Genomic DNA, 22,261 nt, shown 5'->3' with positions numbered 1-22,261 from the left:
AAAGTCACTGTCCAAAGAAGCTACAACAAAGAAGAAAAATGCTTAATTATGGTCTAATCTCTTGAGCAATTAAAATGAACAATAGCAATAAACCCACAAACAGTGGCCAGCCCAGGGATGACTTCTGATGCCTTCTTAGTTTTTTCATCTCCATAATAACCCTGTCTGTTGGAAAAGCTGGTTATCAGCCCTAGCATTTCCTGGGTAGATCTCATTACAGTCAGGGCCTTAATCCTTCTTAATAGCTTCTGAACACAACAAAACAAACAATCAAGCCTTTAGCGGAGGAGGGGATTCTCTTTAACTTGATCCCACTGATGGCAATAGAGGCAGCAAACACACCTGTGGAATGTGCAGGGCAGAATGTCCGCCGGTCACACACTGAGCCCTCTATCCAGTGCCACCGAGGGTTCAAGCTGTACTCGGCTGATGCCAGGAGGAATCTATTTCATTCATTCTCAACACAAACATAAATACTAGTATCATGATCTTTCTTTTAGGTACAGGGGGAATAGTGTTGCCTTTTCCATTCACACAATTATACACTGTTGGGATCTTCATATACATGGCTTCTGTCTTTCAGAAACATCCACTCTCATAATTAGACTAAAGTTGGTCAACCTGCCAATATCGGTGGGCTTGGTCGATAACATAATGTTATTGGGGGTCTTCTGGCTCTTCCCAAACTGATGATGTCCGGGAGAAAAGTATCAGGCTGAAAACTGATCCTTTTCTTTGACTAGGAGGTAAACCGGCAGCAGAGGAATCTGGCAGCGGCTCGCTCATAAAGAACAAAGGAGTTTTCAGCCGAGGGTTCCTGTGTATGTGGGAGTCAGGAGAAATAGCTGAACAATTGTTTAGCAGACTGCTATCTAAAAGAGTACTTTCCCATTGCGTTTAGGCACCTGTTCAGTTGCCCTGTCTTGAGTTTACGTCTGAACCCCCCACAAAACATGTTTTGGACATATGCTCCAACCAGGCCATAGACTATAATGGTGCTACGTCTGAGTGTCCAACTTCAGTAGGCGTACCAGCCTGAAAATGATGCACGGCAAAGCGCACGTTCACTCTGTTGGTACCATTATAGTCTATGGCTCTGTCGACACATATGTCCGAATCCTGTTTTTGCGGGTGCCTAAACGCAATGTGAATGCACATCAATTCCCCATGCACTTTAGATGGTTCGGCCGGCAGCTATCTGCGCTGACTATAACATACACAAGAGAGCTCTATCTGCCAGGGTAGACTTAGTGGTCTTCATACACATTAGACTGTTGGCCGAACCTGTCAATATCGGCAGGTTCAGCCGACACTAGCCTAAAACCATAAACTTTAACACCTGTAGATACTGTAAGGGTACCGTCACACAGTGGCATTTTCATCGCTACGACGGCACGATTCGTGACGTTCTAGCGATATAGTTACGATCTCGCAGTGTCTGACACGCAGCAGCGATCAGGGACCCTGCTGAGAATCGTACGTCGTAGCAGATCGTTTGAAACTTTCTTTCGTCGCTGGATCTCCCGCTGTCATCGCTGGATCGTTGTGTGTGACAGCGATCCAGCGATGCGTTCGCTTGTAACCAGGGTAAACATCGGGTTACTAAGCGCAGGGCCGCGCTTAGTAACCCGATGTTTACCGTGTTTACCAGCGTAAAAGTAAAAAAAAAAAAAACGTACATACTCACCATCTGATGTCCGTCAGGTCCCTTGCCGTCTGCTTCCCGCTCTGACTGTCTGCCAGCCGGAAAGTGAGAGCAGATCATAGCGGTGACGTCACCGCTGCACTCTGCTCTCACTGTTCGGCGGCACTCAGTCAGAGCGGGAAGCAGACTGCAAGGGACCTGACGGACATCAGATGGTGAGTATGTACGGTTTGTTTGTTTTTTTACTTTTACGCTGGTAAACACGGTAAACATCGGGTTACTAAGCGCGGCCCTGCGCTTAGTAACCCGATGTTTACCCTGGTTACCAGCGAACCTCGGCATCGTTGGTCGCTGGAGAGCGGTCTGTGTGACAGCTCCCCAGCGACCACACAACGACTTACCAATGATCACGGCCAGGTCGTATCGCATGTCGTGATCGTTGGTAAATCGTATAGTGAGACGGTACCCTTAGTGTTAAAACCTTAGGTAACCGTAGCCTGACAGCTTTCTTACCATACACATGCATACTCAACAACGCATACAATGGGGAGAGTGTAGTGACCTGCTGCCAGACTCCCATATGGGTGCCTATCTCCTAGGACATTAAACATGCCTCATTGATTGCGAGCAGCACTCCTCTTGGTATCTCTTAATTATATGTTACTCTGTAATGTTTTTATTGTCTGTACAAGTCCCCTCTGTAATGTAAAGTGCTGTGGAATATGTTGGTGCTATAGAAATGAAAATTATTATTAGATTTATTCCTGCCATTTGATCAGTCCCGCCAGGGGACACAGCTGACTTTTCATGGTGCACCATTGCCTATTTCCATAATGTTAGAAGAGGTTGGCCACTACTTTTTCATTGTTGATCTGTCCCTAGGATAGGCCATCAATATCTGACCGATGGTGGTACGCCCATCGATCAGGGGCAGAGCAGCTGCTGTAAGTTTTCTGATGATGCAGGACCGCAGCAGATCAGTCATTTCTATAGTGGCTGTGGCCAGGTACGGCAGATCTACCCCCTATTCTTTAGGACTCAGCTGCGGCTACTATAGAAGTTACGGAGCTGATCCGACAACTTTCAACGGCCGCTGATAACAGCGGTGCGCCGGAGTTGCAGGGTGTAGCACCCCGAAGGATCAAATATGGATGGTCTATCCTAAGAATGGTCCATCAATAAAAAAAAGTAAGCGTCAAAATTGTTAACAGAATCAGGTCCATGATATGGAGCTGATCACTTTTACCGGCAGTTTATACAACTTTATTTTCCTACATTTAGTCTTTCTATTTTTTAATCAGGTAACCAAAATGTGCTCAAATTTTAGTTTTAAATTGGATGCTGTCCAAACAATACACCACAGAAGCCATTTATCTACAGCTAGGTCTGATAAGATCTAGGAAGATAATAGCAGGCTACAAAATGTATTTATGGCTCTCCACTTACAGTAGTAAAGTGGCAGCTCTGGGTGCATCGCTAGTGAAGTAAGCTTATATTATTATTATTATTATTATTTATATCAATTCCCAGTATTCTTAGGGTGAACTGTCCACATTAGCATAATGCTGACCTACAGTAAAGACCTATGGAAAAATATTATCAGAGTTGATCAATTTTCTGTAGGCAATAAAGGTCTCTGAAGGGCACAGAGATAAAAGGAAGATATGATTTACGGTAACTTTCACCCTAGTGTTATGTCAATTCCTGCACCATATTTCTTGAATATACCTTGTGATGTCAGAGCGTCAGAGTGTCTGTCTGACTTCCTTCCCCTTCCAGGCATTTACATTGCAATAATTTTCACTGAAAATTCATGTCACCGTCTTACGCACAAAATGTGACAAAACTTGTTTGACTCAGCAATGCCAACGTGAGAGATGAACGAGAGGAAGTGAGACATGAGAGGGAGGGGTAGGCCGCTCAGAGATTGGGGTTAGAGATCGATAATTTATTACAAAAAAAGGGGAAAGCCAAAATCTCAGAAGGAAAATACTGACAATAAATTAGCAGAGAGGCTTTGATTGAGAGCCCAAAATAGCTACAAAAGAGACTTAAAGGAAACAACTGTATGAGCTTTGATGGCTTCTTTTATTTCGACTTCTGAAGTTACTCAAGAGGACAATAGTCGTAAATGAAGAAGGAAATATATACTGATGATCTCCAAGACCAATGGCTGTATATGAGATATAAAACTTAGCACAAACAAGAACTGCCGAAAGAGAACCTGACAGCTGCGACATGCTGCCTGATCTACGGGCAGCATGAATCGGACACTGGCTGTAGAATTTCAGCCAGATATGTCACTAAAATGCTTCGGGGTTTCAGAGGAAAACATACTTTAATAGCCAACCAGAGACGGAGGAGACTAATCAGACAGGCGGGTCCTTCTCGACCGCAGCTCGCTCCCCTGGAGTGACAGGTTTCTCCCTGCTTCCATGTATGTAGAGAGACCTGTCACTCCAGAGGAGCGGGTGGGCAGAGGCCACCTGTCCGACTAGTGTCCCGTGCAGCTCAGTCCCCAGCTAGCTATTAAAGTATGTTTCTCTCTAAAAAGCTCCAACGCCTCAAGAGTCAAATACCTGGCTGAGATTAAACGTGCGCGTGGCTCGGGCCGCATGTATCAGCTGCCAGGTTCCCTTTAATACTTCATTCAAACATCCTGGATTTTTAATGGATGTAAAAAAATGTCCGAATTTGATCAGTGTTTTGGATCCGAATGCTTGCTCGGTGTGTCCATTTTTGACATCAGTGTTTTATCAGAGATAGATAGATAGATAGATAGATAGATAGATAGATAGATAGATAGATAGATAGATAGATAGATAGATAGACTGTCAACTGATGCCATCTGTGTGATTTTCACAGACCCATAGACTTGTGTGGGTAATTTTTATCCATGATGCTGATAAAAAATTAACATGTCTCTGATTTTTTTTAAAGGACATACTCTCTGAAGAAAAAAGACATGTGAACAGCTCCATACGTTATAATGGGTACATGTTCTATTTGTATCTATCTAACCTCCTGTCTCTTCAGGACAAGTTTTCAGCAGACTCCTTATCATCAGAGAAAGGATTACAATGACAGGTAGAACCTCTACACTTAGATGGTAACCCAAGATTGGAGATGAGCGAACCCGAAATTTAAATTTCGGGGTTTGTACTGGTGCTAGTGTCCAGTGCTGAACTCCGAACACGGGCTTCTCCCGGAAATCCATTTGGTGTGTGGAGTTCCAGGAACAGAGTGAGAGAGAGAGAGAAAGACCATTTTACAACACCCACGTTTGGACCCCATTGACTTTTATGACGTTCAGGTTCTGGTTAACGTTCAGGTAGAGTTCTGGTACCCGAACCGAACTTTGGACTAAAGTTTGACCCGAATCCAACGAGCCCGAACTTCACGGATCCGCTCAAGATAACTCAAGATGATCCACCAATCACAATAGACCCTGCTTCCCATTCCTTCACAATGACTTTTGCACACGCTCATTAGATGCCTACATAGAACACATTGGGTATGAGAATGGTCATTGCTGTTAATGTATATGTGCATTTTCTGAGAAGGTCTGAAAAAGCCCCAGTGGCCAGTGTGAAAATTGCAATAGCTCTAATTTATATTTTCATCAAGCCTATAATATGGTCAAAAGAATTTATAAACATTTAAAAGAATTATAAGTTGAACACAAAATTCTGATTTAAACAGTCAAGACATTTTCTGAGGACTGATTCCCTTGAAGAATAAAGGTTTTCTAAATTAAACAGAAGAAAATTAATATTATGGCTCAAAGATTCACACACAGCTTGAAAAATGCCACTGGCTATAAAAACTAGACAATTCCTATGGTCTTTAGTTAGACAACTACATTGACAGCGGTCGCCTCTTTTTATACAGATAACAGGTCTGCAAACATTTCTGCTTTTAAATCAAATATTTCTGGTGAAACAACAAACATAAGTCTAAGAAGTGACTAATATTCATTGCATCAGAATAACAGATTTTTTTTTTTTTGCTACAATGAAGATTTTTTTCATCTTTCCAGAGAACCCATCTCTGCTTGTGATCATAAAGGCAGCAAAACCCAACAAATATCTTAACTTTGAATCAGAATGATATAGATGCTGTGAACTCCGCTAATAAACTTATCAAACATTTGCTCTTATACAAAACAGCGTAACCCACATACAAAAGGATTATGGCCGTGAAGAGGAAAAGGGGGCTGGAGAGAAGCATTTGAGAAGTTTAAAGGCACTTTTACGAGGGCCCCAGACTGGTATCAACAGATCAAGGGGACAGAAAAAAAAAAAAAGAGGCAACCAGGCCCCTTCACCCAGCTCTCACCTCTTCCATCATAAAAATAAGCACTAAAAAAGCTGGGACGGGAATGAGGGTTAAAAATGACACAGTGTTTTCCAACCCAAATTTCTAAAATTGAGGAAATTCTTTGTCTATAGGCTGCACTTCAAAGTGGAAACATTTATAACAGTCATAAAATGTTTACAACCTAGCCGGGCCATTAAGAGCCATTTGTCCCTAATACAGGAATCCTGGTAACTTGTGAGGAAGGCAGTATAAGAAAGCCTTTGTCAGGACATCATATGGAAGGCAGGTTTCTAGGCTTCCAGTAGAACCCACAAACCTATAATAATCTCAGCTTGCCTATTTCCGTTTATCCGCCCTTTAACCCGTCATCGGCGTTTTTACTGTAGTTTTGCAGTTTAACTTGTCACGTTCCAATCTTTTCCCACCATCCCTCATAGCTGCTTTAAAATACCCCCCGAATTTGGAAGATGGGGTTAAGTGAGGAGGGGGAAGAGGGGTGTCATCAAATAAAACGGTGGAAAATATATCATATATGAATCTGGTCCGGGGTATCTTCATTCACTCTGGCATCTGTCCAACAAAAGGCTTACAGGAGCAAGACACCTAGAACTTGACTACAAGGAAGGGTTGGCAAGAGTTTAAAGGGCAGGTCATCCCTAGGTCTTCTCTTAAACAGTCATTATTGAGGGATGTTGGAGGCTCCTTCAGTTCTGCTAACGATCATCTCTGCATTATGTGGCTAGTAAATGGCTAGAAGCTGCTAAAACCATTCTCCAGAAAGGTAAAAAGTGCAAGACCTCCCTACATGCTACGTCCATACTTGTCCTTACAATAATGTTGTTTTTTTCTATAAATATTAATTGGTATTATAGTAAAAATAAATAAGTAATAATAAATAAACAATAATAAATATAACAATAATAAATACATAATTTTTTTTATTTTTCTTCTATTTGACAGCCCTCCATTTTTCACATATAAACTAGGCACCAAAAGAACCACATAAGTACCATAGATACAATATCAGATTTTACCATTACAAGGGCCATTTCTATCCATTAAAGGGATTGCATTAGAAAAGTAAAATAATGTATTTTTCCTTGTTACTCGTTTATTAGGGCTTTTTCTGGCATTGCACCTCAGCTCTATTTTGCCGTGCTCAGCTGCAGTACCAGGCATGAAACATAGGTATGAGTGATTATTTCCAGAAAAATAAAATTAGTACTTTAGTAAATCTTTAGTAATTTAGTCAAACAAATTTTAGTCATTCCAGGCAATCTATTTAAGTTACAAGCTAAAGTGGTAATGCTAAAGAAAAAAAAGATAAGCAAAAGGAATCTAGCACTTTAAAGATAGGTTTGATATACAACCCCATTTTCATAAGCGTTGGGCCACTGTAAAATGTAAAGGAAACAAGAATGCACTGATTTGGAAATCTAACAGCCATATGTTATTCACACAAGGGGATAGAAATGTGTAAAATGTAAAGGAAACGTTGAGGAACATTAATCTGAAATTGTTCCACGATTTTTAGACGCAGTTGTTCACAGATTGGTGAAGCTCTGACCATCTTTGCTTTTGAGAGACTCTGCCTTTCTAAGGCTATGTTCACATGTCCAGTAATAATCCGTTAGAACGGATCCAGCAGCAATCCGTTGACACTTTTTTATCTGGCAAAAAAAAACATTTCAACTGGATCTGTTTTTTTTAACATTGAAGTCTATGGAAAAAGGATCCGTTAACTAGCCATCTACTGTTTTCCATTCTAAACTGATCCAATAAGCAAAAAACGGATCCTTTTCAAACGAAAGCAAACTGGAAGGCTATTTAATAGATCAGTTTTCCTTAGACTTCATTGTTAATAAAATGGATCTAGTTGAAATCAGCTATTTTGCCAACAACTGCACAACTTTTTGTCAGCGGATTGCTGCTGGATCCATTCTAAGGCCATGTGCACACGTTCAATATTTTACATCGGTATTTGTAAGCCAATATCAGGAGTGCGTGATAAATACAGAAGTGGTGACGTGTTTCTATTATACTTTTCCTCTGATTGCTCCACTTCTGGTTTTGGCTTATAAATGCTGATGTAAAATACTGACCAAATAACGTGTGAACGTGGCCTAACGGACTACTGGACATGTGAACATAGCCTAACATGCTCTTTTTATACATAGTCTTGTGAATTAGTAGAAAATTGACCGTCCGACTGTTTTTCATTAGTACCACTTACTTTTCCAGCCTTTAGTTAACTATTCCACCTTTATTACATCAATTTCTGAATGACTTTAATTTTTAATATGAAATGAAAAAAAGTCTAAGTTTCACGGTCTGCTCTATGTTCTGCTGAGAGTAGATATGGACATTACAGATTTCCAGATCAGTGCATACTTGTTTTCTTTACATTTTACACAGCGTCACCACTTTTTTTGTAATTGAGATATAGAGATTGTACAATATTTGGGAGTCAAGATAAAAAACAGATTTAATTTGTTATTGTGCTAGTATAACCCAGATACCAATGGTGAAGTCTGAGCCTCCAATACACAGAACGACTCTGCTGTAAGTAAGAATTGACATTACGGTTCTCTATATTATATAGATCGGTAGTCGTCAGCTCTTGCAAAGTTACAATCCCCAGACTGCGGCCATCAAGGCATACTGGGAGTTGTAGTTTTGCCGCACAATAGAGACCACCCATATGGGTGTACATATAAGCAGTATATTCTTCAGCCAAGACATTGACTCTGAACCTTTGGAGAACCCAGGTCTGCACATTCCCACAAATGACCCTCATGTATACACCAGTAGCCGGATACGACTTAGTGACCCTAGAAGCACATCCCAAAGTGACCCGCTTCTTCACCCTTGGTGTGGAACTCATTGTGCCTTTGCCCTTTTCTGATTGTCATCCTGTTTGTCTGTCTAGTGGCACTTGGCCAAATTTCCATATTAAAAAAAAAAAAAATCATCCGCCCAACAAGCGTGAAAGAAAATCTACATTCCGACTGGTACTCCTCCCTCAACCACACACTCAACACTCTCACAATCTAACAGTCAAAACAATACACACACAATCATACCTAAAGCAACACTCACACCCACACAGTACTGACAGCCTGCAGTCAGTGAACCAACACAATCACAGTGCTGCACTCTTATCCCACACACTGGACCCCAGAAGAAGCCCCCAGGATCCTGCCCCCAGGATCCTGCGCAGCTCCAGAGATGCTTGGCCATAAAGAACGGTCATCTGAGGGGCCTGGACGGCAAATAATGGCATCTCCAGGCTAAGTTTTCCACTCTCCCTTGCAGACATGGTCTGCTTAATTCTGTGACATGCAGCAGTGCTGATTTTGTCATTAGGCACAATCCATTATTTGTTCCTTGGGATTTGACAAAACAGCAATAACACAAGTTCAGCTTTACTCCATGGATTGGGGTCTATTTCACTGCCACCCCGCAAGTTACCAAACTCCCATCAATGAAATACTGAATGATTTTTACTTTGATCAGTTTGGTGGCTTCCCCCGTATTATGATCTCACTGCAGCTAGAATGGTAAATCCGGCTTTATTACATATAGGCAATCATTCCAGAATTGAATATGGTAGGACTAATTCTAATTGTCATCCAGTTTGGCAGATTTTAGCTCTCAGACCCCCTGGATGCAGTAAGAGGCATGATTTCACTGCACATATGGTATTGATATGCAGCAATAACAGGCAATGCAGTCACCTCTGTGTATCCCCAGGAAGGAATGCAGGAGAGGCTACAAAGTATCACCACTTGCCATCTCCATAACTGTAGTAGCCAAAATATGCAACAATACAACCAGCCTCTGTATACAGTGTACAGCACAAACAGCCAGGACATGGGGCAAGCAGGAAAGTGAGGAGCAACAATGGAAGAGAAAAGCAGTGAATTATCCCATGCCCCGTCTACAGAGCACAGCACAGGGATTGTGCACAGGACTGCAGGTCCCCATCACAGTCTCCTGGGTTAATGCTGTTCCCATAGGAGATCCCAGGAGAAACCAAACTCAGCTCTGCTCCATTTGTACCAGCACTGTCCTGAGGAGCGGGCAGCAGGACCGCGGATGCCATCACATAACATGGTGGTAAATTGATACTTACATTGTAAACTATGGCTCTGCATCCATCCAAAAGGGTCCAGTCCCCCAAAGCAGCCAGCCTTCCTCAGCATGCAGGCTCCCTGCGCCCCCATGTCATAGAGCGGCCGGGGCATCAGGGGGAAAGCTTCCACACAGTCATACATGGTGCCCGGCGGGAGACGGGGCACAGGGCACCGCCGCGGGCAGAGGAGAGCTGAGGGGCACGGAGCTCCGCCGCCGCTGTGCCACCTCCTGACCGGGCCGTGCTCTCCTCCTCTAGCACAGCCTGCTTTGTGGCATACCTTGTGCAAATAGCCGAGCAGCCTCGGGCAGTGGGAGTGACTGGCGGCAGCGGTGGGCCGGCCCGCACTCACTGCAGCCTCTCAGCAATGGGCGCCCTCCTCCACAACAAAGCGCCTCTACCTGTCCCAAATCTGCCTAACAATGCCCCTCCACGGCTGTGCCGGATACCTGCCCCCTGCACCGGCTCACATCCCTCTACAGGCTGCCATCACTGCTCATGGCTGGCACACACTGCTGCTGGAGGAGCCTCGGCTAGTCACCAGCAACTCTATCTATCTATCTATCTATCTATCTATCCATCCATCCATCCATCCATCCATCCATCTATCTATCTATCTATCCATCCATCTATCTATCTATTATCTCTCTTATCTATCCATCCATCTATCTATCTATCTATCTATCTATCTATCTATCTATCTATCTATCTATCTATCCATCCATCTATCTATCTATCTATCTATTATCTCTCTTATCTATCCATCCATCTATCTATCTATCTATCTATCTATCTATCTATCTATCTATTATCTCTCTTATCTATCATCTATCTATCTATCTATCTATCTACCTATCTATTAAATCTCTTATCTATCTATTATCTATCATCTATCTATCTACTGTATCTATTATATCTCTTATCTATTATATCTATTATATATCTTATCTATCTATTATATCTATTATCTATCTCTTATATCTCTTATCTATCTATATCTATCTATCTATCTATCTATTATATATATTATCTATCTGTTATATCTCTTATCTATCTATCTATGTATCTATTATCTATCTATCTATCTATCTATCTATCTATCTATCTATCTATCTATCTATCCATTATATGTATCTATCTATCTATCCCATATCTATCTATTATATCTATTATCTATCCATTCTATCTGCCTACAGCGGGTACGGAAAGTATTCAGACCCCTTTCAATTTTTCACCCCTTGTTTCAGTGCAGCCATTTTTTCTCATTAATGTACACTCTGCACCCCATCTTGACTGAAAGAAAACAGAAATGTAGAAATTTTTGCTAATTTGTTAAAAAAAACCTGAAATATCACATTGTCATAAGTATTCAGATCCTTTGCTCAGACACTCATATTTAAGTCACATGCTGTCCATTTCCTTCTGATCCTCCTTGAGATGGTTCTACTTCTTTATTGTAGTCCAGATGTGTTTAATTAAACTGATAGGATTTGATTTGGAAAGGCACACACCTGTCTATATAAGACCTCACAGCTCACAGTGCATGTCAGACCAAATGAGAATCATGAGGTCAAAGGAACTGTCCAAGGAGCTCAGAGACAGAATTGTGGCAAGGCACAGATCTGGCCAAGGTTACAACAGAATTTCTGCAGTACTCAAGGCTCATTAGAGCACAGTGGCCTCCATATTCCTTTAAATGGAAGAAGTTTGGGACCACCAGAAGTTTTCCTAGACCTGGCCATCCAGCCAAACTGAGCAATCGTGGGAGAAGAGCCTTGGCGAGAAAGGTAAAGAAGAACCCCAAGATCACTGTGGCTGACCTCCAGAGATGCAGCAGGGAGATGGGAGAAAGTTCCACAAAGTCAACTATCACTGCAGCCCTCCACCAGTCGGATCTTTATGGCAGAGTGGCCCGACGGAAGCCTCTCCTCAGTGCAATACATATGAAAGCCTGCATAGAGTTTGCTAAAAAACACATGAAGAACTCCCAGACTATGAGAAATAAGATTCTCTGGTCTGATGAGACGAAGATAGAACTTTTTGGTGATAATTCTAAGTGGTATGTGTGGAGAAAAGCAGACACTGCTCATCACCTGCTCAATACAATCCCAACAGTGAAACATGGTGGTGCCAGCATCATGCTATGGGAGTGTTTTTCAGCTGGAGGGACAGGACAACTGGTTGTTATTGAAGGAAACATTAATGCAGCCAAGTACAGAGATATCCTGGATGAAAACCTCTTCCAGAGTGCTCTGAACCTCAGACTTGGCCAAAGGTTCACATTCCAACAAGACAATGATCCTAAGAACACAGCTACTGTAAAATAGCAAAGGAGTGGCTTCAGAACAGCTCTGCGACCATTCTTGACTGGCCCAACCAGAGCCCGGATGTAAACCCAATTGAGAATCTCTGAAAATGGCTGTCCACCAACGTTCACCATCCAACCTGACGGTACTGGAGAGGATCTGCAAGGAAGAATGGCAGAGGATCCCCAAATCCAGGTGTGAAAAACTTGTTGCATCATTCCCAAGAAGACTCATGGCTGTACTAGCTCAAAATGGTGCATCTACTCAATACTGAGCAAAGGGTCTGAACACTTATGACCATGTGATATTTCAGTTTTTCTTTTTTAATAAATTTGCAAAAATTTCTACATTTCTGTTTTTTTTCAGTCAAGATGGGGTGCAGAGTGTACAGTAATGAGAAAAAAATGAACTTTTTTGAATTTACCAAATGGCTGCAATGAAAGAGTGAAAAATTTAAAGGGGTCTGAATACTTTCCGTACCACATCTATCTATCTATCTATCTATCTATCTATCTATCTATCTATCTATCTATCTATCTATCTATCTATCTATTTATCTATCTATCCATTCTACAGCTCTGGCAAAAATTAAGAGACCACCACATCAAAACCCTGTCATGGGCAGCCCAATCTCCAGACCTAAACCCCATTGAAAACTTCTGGAATGTAATCAAGAGGATGATGGATAGTCACAAGTCATCAAACAAAGAAGAACTGCTTAAATGTTTGCTCCAGGAGCAGTGTGAAAGGCTGGTGGCAAGACCCATGAAAGCTCTGATTGAAAATCATGGTTATTCCACAAAATATTGATTTCTGAACTCTTCCTGAGTTAAAACATTAGTATTGTTGTTTCTAAATGATTGTGAACTTGTTTTCTTTGCATTACTTGAGGTCTGAAATCACTGGGTTTTTTTTAAAGTTTGACCATTTCGCCTTTTGAGAAAAGAAAATACAAAATTTATTGCTTGGAAATTCGGAGACATGTTATCAGAAGTTTATAGAATAAATGAACAATTTACATTTTACACAAAAATATACCTATAAAGAGAAAAATCAGACAAACTGAACATTTTGCAGTGGTCTCTTAAGTTTTGCCAGAGCTGTATATCCAGAGATTGGAGACAGCTCACCATTGAAGTGAAAAATAGCTTCTTATTTAGTGGCCCATGATGGTGACATTTTGGTTCTAAAGGCTAGAGAAAGGTCCTCACTAAAGAACCGAAACGTCACCATCATGCGCCACTAAATAAGAAGCTTTTTTTCACTTCAATGGTGTTCTGCCTCCAATCTCTAGTATATCTATCTGTCATCTACTCCCTCCCTCTCCTTCCTACACTCATATATATTTCCATCTCAGCTTATAATATTAGCAAACATTTAAATATTTTTTTCTTGTATCTTCCAGTTATAAAAGGGGGCTGTCTTTCCTTATTAATGAATTAAACACTGGGATGAAGGGGTATTCCTTTTATTAATTCAGTGCACACCTTATACCACTGACACATCAGTCTTCTTGATTGATTGACTATCTGAGATATGGTAATTCTTATATCAGGATATTCTACATACATTCCCACTTTCCTCTTCTTTCTACTTCACAGTATTCCAGCATCCCTTACAAGATGGAGCGCCCATCAAAGGAGTCAATGTCCCCAAGGGTTGATTCCTAGACCTGTGATTAGATATTATATACCTCCGATGTCCTCTGATTACAAAGTACAAATGTAAACAAGGTTCAAGAAAAGTGTACACCATGTAACCCCAGCCCATGGGTCCTTTCACATGAGTAGACTCTTTGCCCAAGATGATTGCTAATCGTCATTAGCGCTCGTCTACCTCTACTTACAGCTAGCAATTATCAGCACTGTATGTGACTGAATGATCATTAGCGCGATCATTCCTTTGCATACAGCTTCATTATTGCTGGCAGCAAATTCTCATTTACTAAGGGCAATGTGCTGCCTAACAATCAATGGTTTTAATATCTGCATCAAAGATGTGAGCAAACAAAACAAGTGGACTCTTGTCATTTGGTTGGCGGACATGTTTATATGTACTTACAGCTGAGCGCTAACAAATGATCATTCATTTCGACGAACAACTGACCAACAAATATTCACAATTGGTTCAAAGCACCAGTAATACGTATTGGATTTTTTAGGCTAATGATTAGTGATGAGCGAGTATGCTCGTTACTCGAGATTTCCGAGCATGCTCGGGTGATCTCCGAGTATTTTGGGTGTGCTCGGATATTTAGTTTGTGTTGCCGCAGCTGCATGATTTGTGGCTGCTAAACAGCCTGAACACATGTGGGGATTCCCTAACAAACAGGCAACCCCCACATGTATTCAGGCTGTCTAGCAGCCGCAAATCATGCAGCTGCGGCAACACAAACTAAATCTCCGAGCACGCCCAAAATACTCGGAGATCACCCGAGCATGCTCAGAAATCTCGAGTAACGAGCACACTCGCTCATCACTACTAATGATCTTCACTGCTGGTATCATCAGCTACAAAAGAATCCATTATTGCCCAATGTAATCTGAAATGTGTTTGTGTCCATCACTGAATGAAATATTGTTCGACCAACAAATGATAGTTTGCCAGTCTATTTTCATCCAATGAGTATGGGACCCTTACAGATTAGACCACCTAATCTTGGAGGGGTGCCTACCATCATTGATAGCATATTAGGATTAGGAAGGGGATATGGTTGTGAAATAGAGAAGGCTAAGAAGACGCCCTCATCTTATAAAACAAAAAACTACACATGTTATGTATATATAAAAAGAATATAAATATGATGAACTCCAGTAATGTAGTTATTGGAACACAAATTACTTTTCTCAGGTCCTTTGACAGTTCTCACCAATTTTGCTTCAGTTGCAAGAATCTAATCTAATAATCCCAGTTGGGACTTCCTGCCGCTGTCCACGAATCCCATAAGGCACCGCGGCAGTGTCACTTCCACAGGCGCAGTTCGTGGCTGCAAAGCGAACATGCGTTACCGATACCATGGGTGTAGGTCGCAGGCTGGGATGAGGGGGTGTCCGTGTGTCTCAGCGCTGAAATCTAATCTTTCTAGATCTTGGTCCCGAGATCACCATCTGCGCATGCGCTGCCCCCGGTGGCGGCCATATTCCCGGAGACCACCACACATGGAACCGTGGAAGTGCCGGAGCTCTGGCCTGTCGCAAAATGCTGAGCACTGGAGACATCCGCAGCACCGCTGGGCACCGGAGACACCCGCACCACCGGCCAGCAACCGCCGGGCACCCGGAGACACCCAGCAGCAGCACAAGACCCCCGCAGCAGTGCACCACACATCAAAGCCCCCTTAATCCCTGCCTGCGGCCTGCAGCATCACCCCACTCCTGCCTCCTCCAGCATCGACCCGGGGAATCCAGAGCATCTTATAATCCGAAAAATATGGTATGTTGGAAAGCGCAAACGGTGTGAGACATGTCCGCTGCTCCTGTCAGCACCACTAAGCATACACAGATGTTAATTTCACCGCACTCCCAATGTGATAGCATCGAGCCTTTTCTAGTATTACCATAATTACAAGAAAGATCTTCACGTCTATGGAAACGACTGACGTTTATGTATAACAAATATGTACACCCTTTAGTAGGGTTGTCTGGGGTAATAATAACAATGGACCAAAAGAGGGGAAATTATATCAAATCAGAAGTGGATACAGACAAAAGAGGGCCCCTGTGCAAGAACAATACCTAGTCTGTTGTGAAATTGGATTTTGGGCTCCCCCTGTGGCCACTGGTGGAATTGAACTGGTGTGCATCATCCTCTCTGTTCACCTGTTTCCATCAGGATGTGGGAGTCGCTATTTAGCCTTGCTCCTCTGTCACTTCTATGCCGGTCAACATTGTAATCAGAAGCCTTTCTGTGCATGTTCCTGCTGCTAGACAACTCCCAGCTAAGTTGGACTTTAGTCCTTGTTTGTTTTTGCATTTTGTTCCAGTTCACAGCTGTAGTTTCGTTTCTGTGTCTGGAAAGCTCTTGTGATCTGAAATTGCCACTCTGATGTTATGAGTTAATACTAGAGTCTTAAAGTAATTTCAGGATGGTGTTTTGATAGGGTTTTCAGCTGACCATGAAAGTGCCCTTTCTGTCTTCCTGCTATCTAGTAAGCGGACCTCAATTTTGCTAAACCTATTTTCATACTACGTTTGTCATTTCATCTAAAATCACCGCCAATATTTGTGGGGGCCTCTGTCTGCCTTTCGGGGAAATTTCTCTAGAGGTGAGCCAGGACTATATTTTCCTCTGCCAGGATTAGTTAGTCCTCCGGCCGGCGCTGGGCGTCTAGGGATAAAACGCAGGCTACGCTACCCGGCTACTGTTAGTTGTGCGGCAGGTTTAGTTCATGGTCAGTTTAGTTTCCATCCTTCCAAGAGCTAGTTCTTATGTTTGCTGGGCTATGTTCTCTTGCCATTGAGAACCATAACAGTTTGACCGGCCCCAAAAAGGGTTAAATTAATTAACAGAGAAAGGAGAGAAAAGAGAAGTCTGCTGAAGATTTTTTTTTTTTTCCTCAGTTCTGAGTGTGCTTGTAATTGAATCTCTTGCAAGTCTGCCTATATTGCAGCCTTTCTCTCTCTCTCTCCTTCTAATCCTGGAATGGCTCTGTGTTCACCTGTTTAAAATGGATATTCAGAGTTTAGCTGCAGGTTTGAATAATCTCACCACGAAAGTTCAAAATTTACAAGATTTTGTTGTTCATGTTCCTATATCTGAACCTAGAATTCCTTTGCCTGAATTTTTCTCGGGGAATAGATCTTGCTTTCAAAATTTCAAAAATAATTGCAAGTTGTTTTTGTCCCTGAAATCTCGCTCTGCTGGAGATCCTGCTCAGCAGGTCAGGATTGTGATTTCCTTGCTCCGGGGCGACCCTCAGGATTGGGCTTTTGCATTGGCTCCAGGGGATCCTGCGTTGCTCAATGTGTATGCGTTTTTTCTGGCCTTGGGGTTGCTTTATGAGGAACCTCAGTTAGAACTTCAGGCGGAAAAGGCCTTGATGTCCCTATCTCAGGGGCAAGACGAAGCTGAAATATACTGCCAGAAATTCCGTAAATGGGCTGTGCTTACTCAGTGGAATGAGTGCGCCCTGGCGGCGAATTTCAGAGAGGGTCTCTCTGATGCCATTAAGGATGTTATGGTGGGGTTCCCTGTGCCTGCGGGTCTGAATGAGTCCATGACAATGGCTATCCAGATCGATAGGCGTCTGCGGGAGCGCAAACATGTGCACCATTTGGCGGTGTCTACTGAGAAGACGCCAGAGAATATGCAATGTGATAGAATTCTGTCCAGAAGTGAACGGCAGAATTTTAGACGAAAAAATGGGTTGTGCTTCTATTGCGGTGATTCAACTCATGTTATATCAGCATGCTCTAAGCGTACTAAGAAGCTGGATAAGTCTGTTTCAATTGGCACTTTACAGTCTAAGTTTATTCTTTCTGTGACCCTGATTTGTTCTTTATCATCTATTACCGCGGATGCCTATGTCGACTCTGGCGCCGCTTTGAGTCTTATGGATTGGTCCTTTGCCAAACGCTGTGGGTATGATTTGGAGCCTCTTGAAACTCCTATACCCCTGAAGGGGATTGACTCCACCCCATTGGCTAGTAATAAACCACAATACTGGACACAAGTAACTATGCGGATTAATCCGGATCACCAGGAGATTATTCGCTTTCTTGTGCTGTATAACCTACATGATGTGTTGGTGCTTGGATTGCCATGGCTGCAATCTCATAACCCAGTCCTTGACTGGAAAGCTATGTCTGTGTTAAGCTGGGGATGTAAGGGGACGCATGGGGACGTACCTGTGGTTTCCATTTCATCATCTATTCCCTCTGAGATTCCTGAATTCTTGACTGAATATCGTGACGTTTTTGAAGAACCTAAGCTTGGTTCATTACCTCCGCACCGGGAGTGCGATTGTGCCATAGATTTGATTCCGGGTAGTAAATACCCTAAGGGTCGTTTATTTAATCTGTCTGTGCCTGAGCATGCTGCTATGCGAGAATATATAAAGGAGTCCTTGGAAAAGGGACATATTCGTCCTTCGTCATCTCCCTTAGGAGCCGGTTTTTTCTTTGTGCCTAAGAAAGATGGCTCTTTGAGGCCGTGCATTGATTATCGGCTTTTGAATAAAATCACGGTTAAATATCAATATCCGTTGCCACTGCTGACTGATTTGTTTGCTCGCATAAAGGGGGCCAAGTGGTTCTCTAAGATAGATCTCCGTGGGGCGTATAATTTGGTGCGAATTAAGCAGGGGGATGAGTGGAAAACCGCATTTAATACGCCCGAGGGCCACTTTGAGTATTTGGTGATGCCTTTTGGTCTTTCAAATGCCCCTTCAGTCTTTCAGTACTTTATGCATGACATTTTCCGTGATTATTTGGATAAATTTATGATTGTGTATCTGGATGATATTTTGATTTTTTCGGATGACTGGGACTCTCATGTCCAGCAGGTCAGGAGGGTTTTTCAGGTTTTGCGGTCTAATTCCTTGTGTGTGAAGGGTTCTAAGTGCGTTTTTGGGGTTCAAAAGATTTCCTTTTTGGGATATATTTTTTCCCCCTCTTCCATCGAGATGGATCCTGTCAAGGTTCAGGCTATTTGTGATTGGACGCAACCCTCTTCTCTTAAGAGTCTTCAGAAATTTTTGGGCTTTGCTAACTTTTATCGTAGATTTATTGCTGGTTTTTCTGATGTTGTTAAGCCATTGACTGATTTGACTAAGAAGGGTGCTGATGTTGCTGATTGGTCCCCTGCTGCTGTGGAGGCCTTTCGGGAGCTTAAGCGCCACTTTTCTTCCGCCCCTGTGTTGCGTCAGCCTGATGTTGCTCTTCCTTTTCAGGTTGAGGTCGACGCTTCTGAAATCGGAGCTGGGGCGGTTTTGTCGCAGAGAAGTTCCGATTGCTCCGTGATGAGACCTTGTGCTTTTTTCTCGCGTAAATTTTCGCCCGCCGAGCGGAATTATGATGTTGGGAATCGGGAGCTTTTGGCCATGAAGTGGGCTTTTGAGGAGTGGCGTCATTGGCTTGAGGGGGCTAGACATCAGGTGGTGGTATTGACTGACCACAAAAATCTAATTTATCTTGAGTCCGCCAGACGCCTGAATCCTAAACAGGCACGCTGGTCGTTGTTTTTCTCTCGGTTTAATTTTGTGGTGTCCTACCTGCCGGGTTCTAAGAATGTTAAGGCGGATGCCCTTTCTAGGAGTTTTGAGCCTGACTCCCCTGGTAATTCTGAACCTACAGGTATCCTTAAGGATGGAGTGATATTGTCTGCCGTTTCTCCAGACCTGCGGCGGGCCTTGCAGGAGTTTCAGGCGGATAGACCTGATCGTTGCCCACCTGGTAGACTGTTTGTTCCTGATGATTGGACCAGTAAAGTCATTTCTGAGGTTCATTCTTCTGCGTTGGCAGGTCATCCTGGAATCTTTGGTACCAGGGATTTGGTGGCAAGGTCCTTCTGGTGGCCTTCCCTGTCTCGAGATGTGCGAGGCTTCGTGCAGTCTTGTGACGTTTGCGCTCGGGCCAAGCCTTGTTGTTCTCGGGCTAGTGGATTGTTGTTGCCCTTGCCTATCCCGAAGAGGCCCTGGACGCACATCTCGATGGATTTTATTTCGGATCTTCCTGTTTCTCAGAAGATGTCTGTCATCTGGGTGGTGTGTGATCGTTTCTCTAAGATGGTCCATTTGGTTCCCCTGCCTAAGTTGCCTTCTTCTTCCGAGTTGGTTCCTCTGTTTTTTCAAAATGTGGTCCGTTTGCATGGTATTCCGGAGAATATCGTTTCTGACAGAGGTACCCAATTCGTGTCTAGATTTTGGCGAGCATTCTGTGCTAGGATGGGCATAGATTTGTCTTTCTCGTCTGCTTTCCATCCTCAGACTAATGGCCAGACCGAGCGGACGAATCAGACCTTGGAGACATATTTGAGGTGTTTTGTGTCTGCAGATCAGGATGATTGGGTTGCTTTTTTGCCTTTAGCGGAGTTTGCCCTCAATAATCGGGCCAGCTCTGCCACCTTGGTGTCTCCCTTTTTCTGTAATTCGGGGTTTCATCCTCGATTTTCTTCTGGTCAGGTGGAATCTTCGGATTGTCCTGGAGTGGATGCTGTGGTGGAGAGGTTGCATCAGATTTGGGGGCAGGTAGTGGACAATTTGAAGTTGTCCCAGGAGAAGACTCAGCTTTTTGCCAACCGCCGGCGTCGGGTTGGTCCTCGGCTTTGTGTTGGGGACTTGGTGTGGTTGTCTTCTCGTTTTGTCCCTATGAGGGTTTCTTCTCCCAAGTTTAAGCCCCGGTTCATCGGCCCGTACAAGATATTGGAGATTCTTAACCCTGTGTCCTTCCGTTTGGACCTCCCTGCATCTTTTTCTATTCATAATGTTTTTCATCGGTCATTATTGCGCAGGTATGAGGTACCGGTTGTGCCTTCCGTTGAGCCTCCTGCTCCGGTGTTGGTTGAGGGCGAGTTGGAGTACGTTGTGGAAAAAATCTTGGACTCCCGTGTTTCCAGACGGAGACTCCAGTATCTGGTCAAATGGAAGGGATACGGTCAGGAGGATAATTCTTGGGTGACTGCCTCTGATGTTCATGCCTCCGATTTGGTCCGTGCCTTTCATAGGGCTCATCCTGATCGCCCTGGTGGTTCTGGTGAGGGTTCGGTGCCCCCTCCTTGAGGGGGGGGTACTGTTGTGAAATTGGATTTTGGGCTCCCCCTGTGGCCACTGGTGGAATTGAACTGGTGTGCATCATCCTCTCTGTTCACCTGTTTCCATCAGGATGTGGGAGTCGCTATTTAGCCTTGCTCCTCTGTCACTTCTATGCCGGTCAACATTGTAATCAGAAGCCTTTCTGTGCATGTTCCTGCTGCTAGACAACTCCCAGCTAAGTTGGACTTTAGTCCTTGTTTGTTTTTGCATTTTGTTCCAGTTCACAGCTGTAGTTTCGTTTCTGTGTCTGGAAAGCTCTTGTGATCTGAAATTGCCACTCTGATGTTATGAGTTAATACTAGAGTCTTAAAGTAATTTCAGGATGGTGTTTTGATAGGGTTTTCAGCTGACCATGAAAGTGCCCTTTCTGTCTTCCTGCTATCTAGTAAGCGGACCTCAATTTTGCTAAACCTATTTTCATACTACGTTTGTCATTTCATCTAAAATCACCGCCAATATTTGTGGGGGCCTCTGTCTGCCTTTCGGGGAAATTTCTCTAGAGGTGAGCCAGGACTATATTTTCCTCTGCCAGGATTAGTTAGTCCTCCGGCCGGCGCTGGGCGTCTAGGGATAAAACGCAGGCTACGCTACCCGGCTACTGTTAGTTGTGCGGCAGGTTTAGTTCATGGTCAGTTTAGTTTCCATCCTTCCAAGAGCTAGTTCTTATGTTTGCTGGGCTATGTTCTCTTGCCATTGAGAACCATAACACTAGTCCCTTTGCAGTCAGTTTGCACCAATAGTATTCCACCCCTGCTTAAAAGAATAAAAGAACTGTTACTTATCTGTTAAATTCTCCAATCATTCAGGGCTGGCAATCTTATGCTTCCCGGCCGTCTGTGTTTCCAGCAGCATTGATGTGCCGTGTACACATGTGACTGCTGCAGCTAATTACGTGCTTTAGTGGTGTGACCACTTAGGTCGGTGATTGGCTGCAGTGCTCACATATTTCAACATAACAGTAAACAAAGATTGCCGGGGAACACTGGAGCTGTGCCGCTGGGGCAGTGGGGTGTATATCCGGTAAGTAATGGTTCTTTTATTATTTTATGACATTCTCCTCTTCCATTGGCAGGATTATTATTAATCCAGATAACCCATATAAATGG

At 43.2% G+C, this 22,261-nt stretch overlaps 1 protein-coding gene across 4 annotated transcripts in view; it reads right to left on the bottom strand.

Annotated features, from left to right (window-relative positions):
- The window catches only part of RARG (retinoic acid receptor gamma), a 231,400-nt gene that overhangs the window by 39,356 nt on the left and 169,783 nt on the right, over nucleotides 1–22,261 (bottom strand). For 2 of the 4 annotated variants that reach the window (XM_077298005.1, XM_077298006.1), the window contains exon 1: nucleotides 10,101–10,423. The exons of the other annotated variants lie outside the window; for them this stretch is intronic. In XM_077298005.1, the coding sequence (XP_077154120.1) occupies nucleotides 10,101–10,242 (142 nt within the window). In that variant the 5' untranslated portion in view covers nucleotides 10,243–10,423. Of the gene's footprint in view, nucleotides 1–10,100; nucleotides 10,424–22,261 lie in introns of those variants that run through there. 4 annotated transcript variants of the gene reach the window in all.

The sequence above is a fragment of the Ranitomeya variabilis genome, chromosome 3 (assembly GCF_051348905.1).
Source record: "Ranitomeya variabilis isolate aRanVar5 chromosome 3, aRanVar5.hap1, whole genome shotgun sequence".
NCBI classification, from domain to species: domain Eukaryota; kingdom Metazoa; phylum Chordata; class Amphibia; order Anura; family Dendrobatidae; genus Ranitomeya; species Ranitomeya variabilis.
The sequence above is the reverse complement of the archived record's forward strand: the minus strand, read 5'-3'. Positions and strand labels throughout refer to the sequence as shown.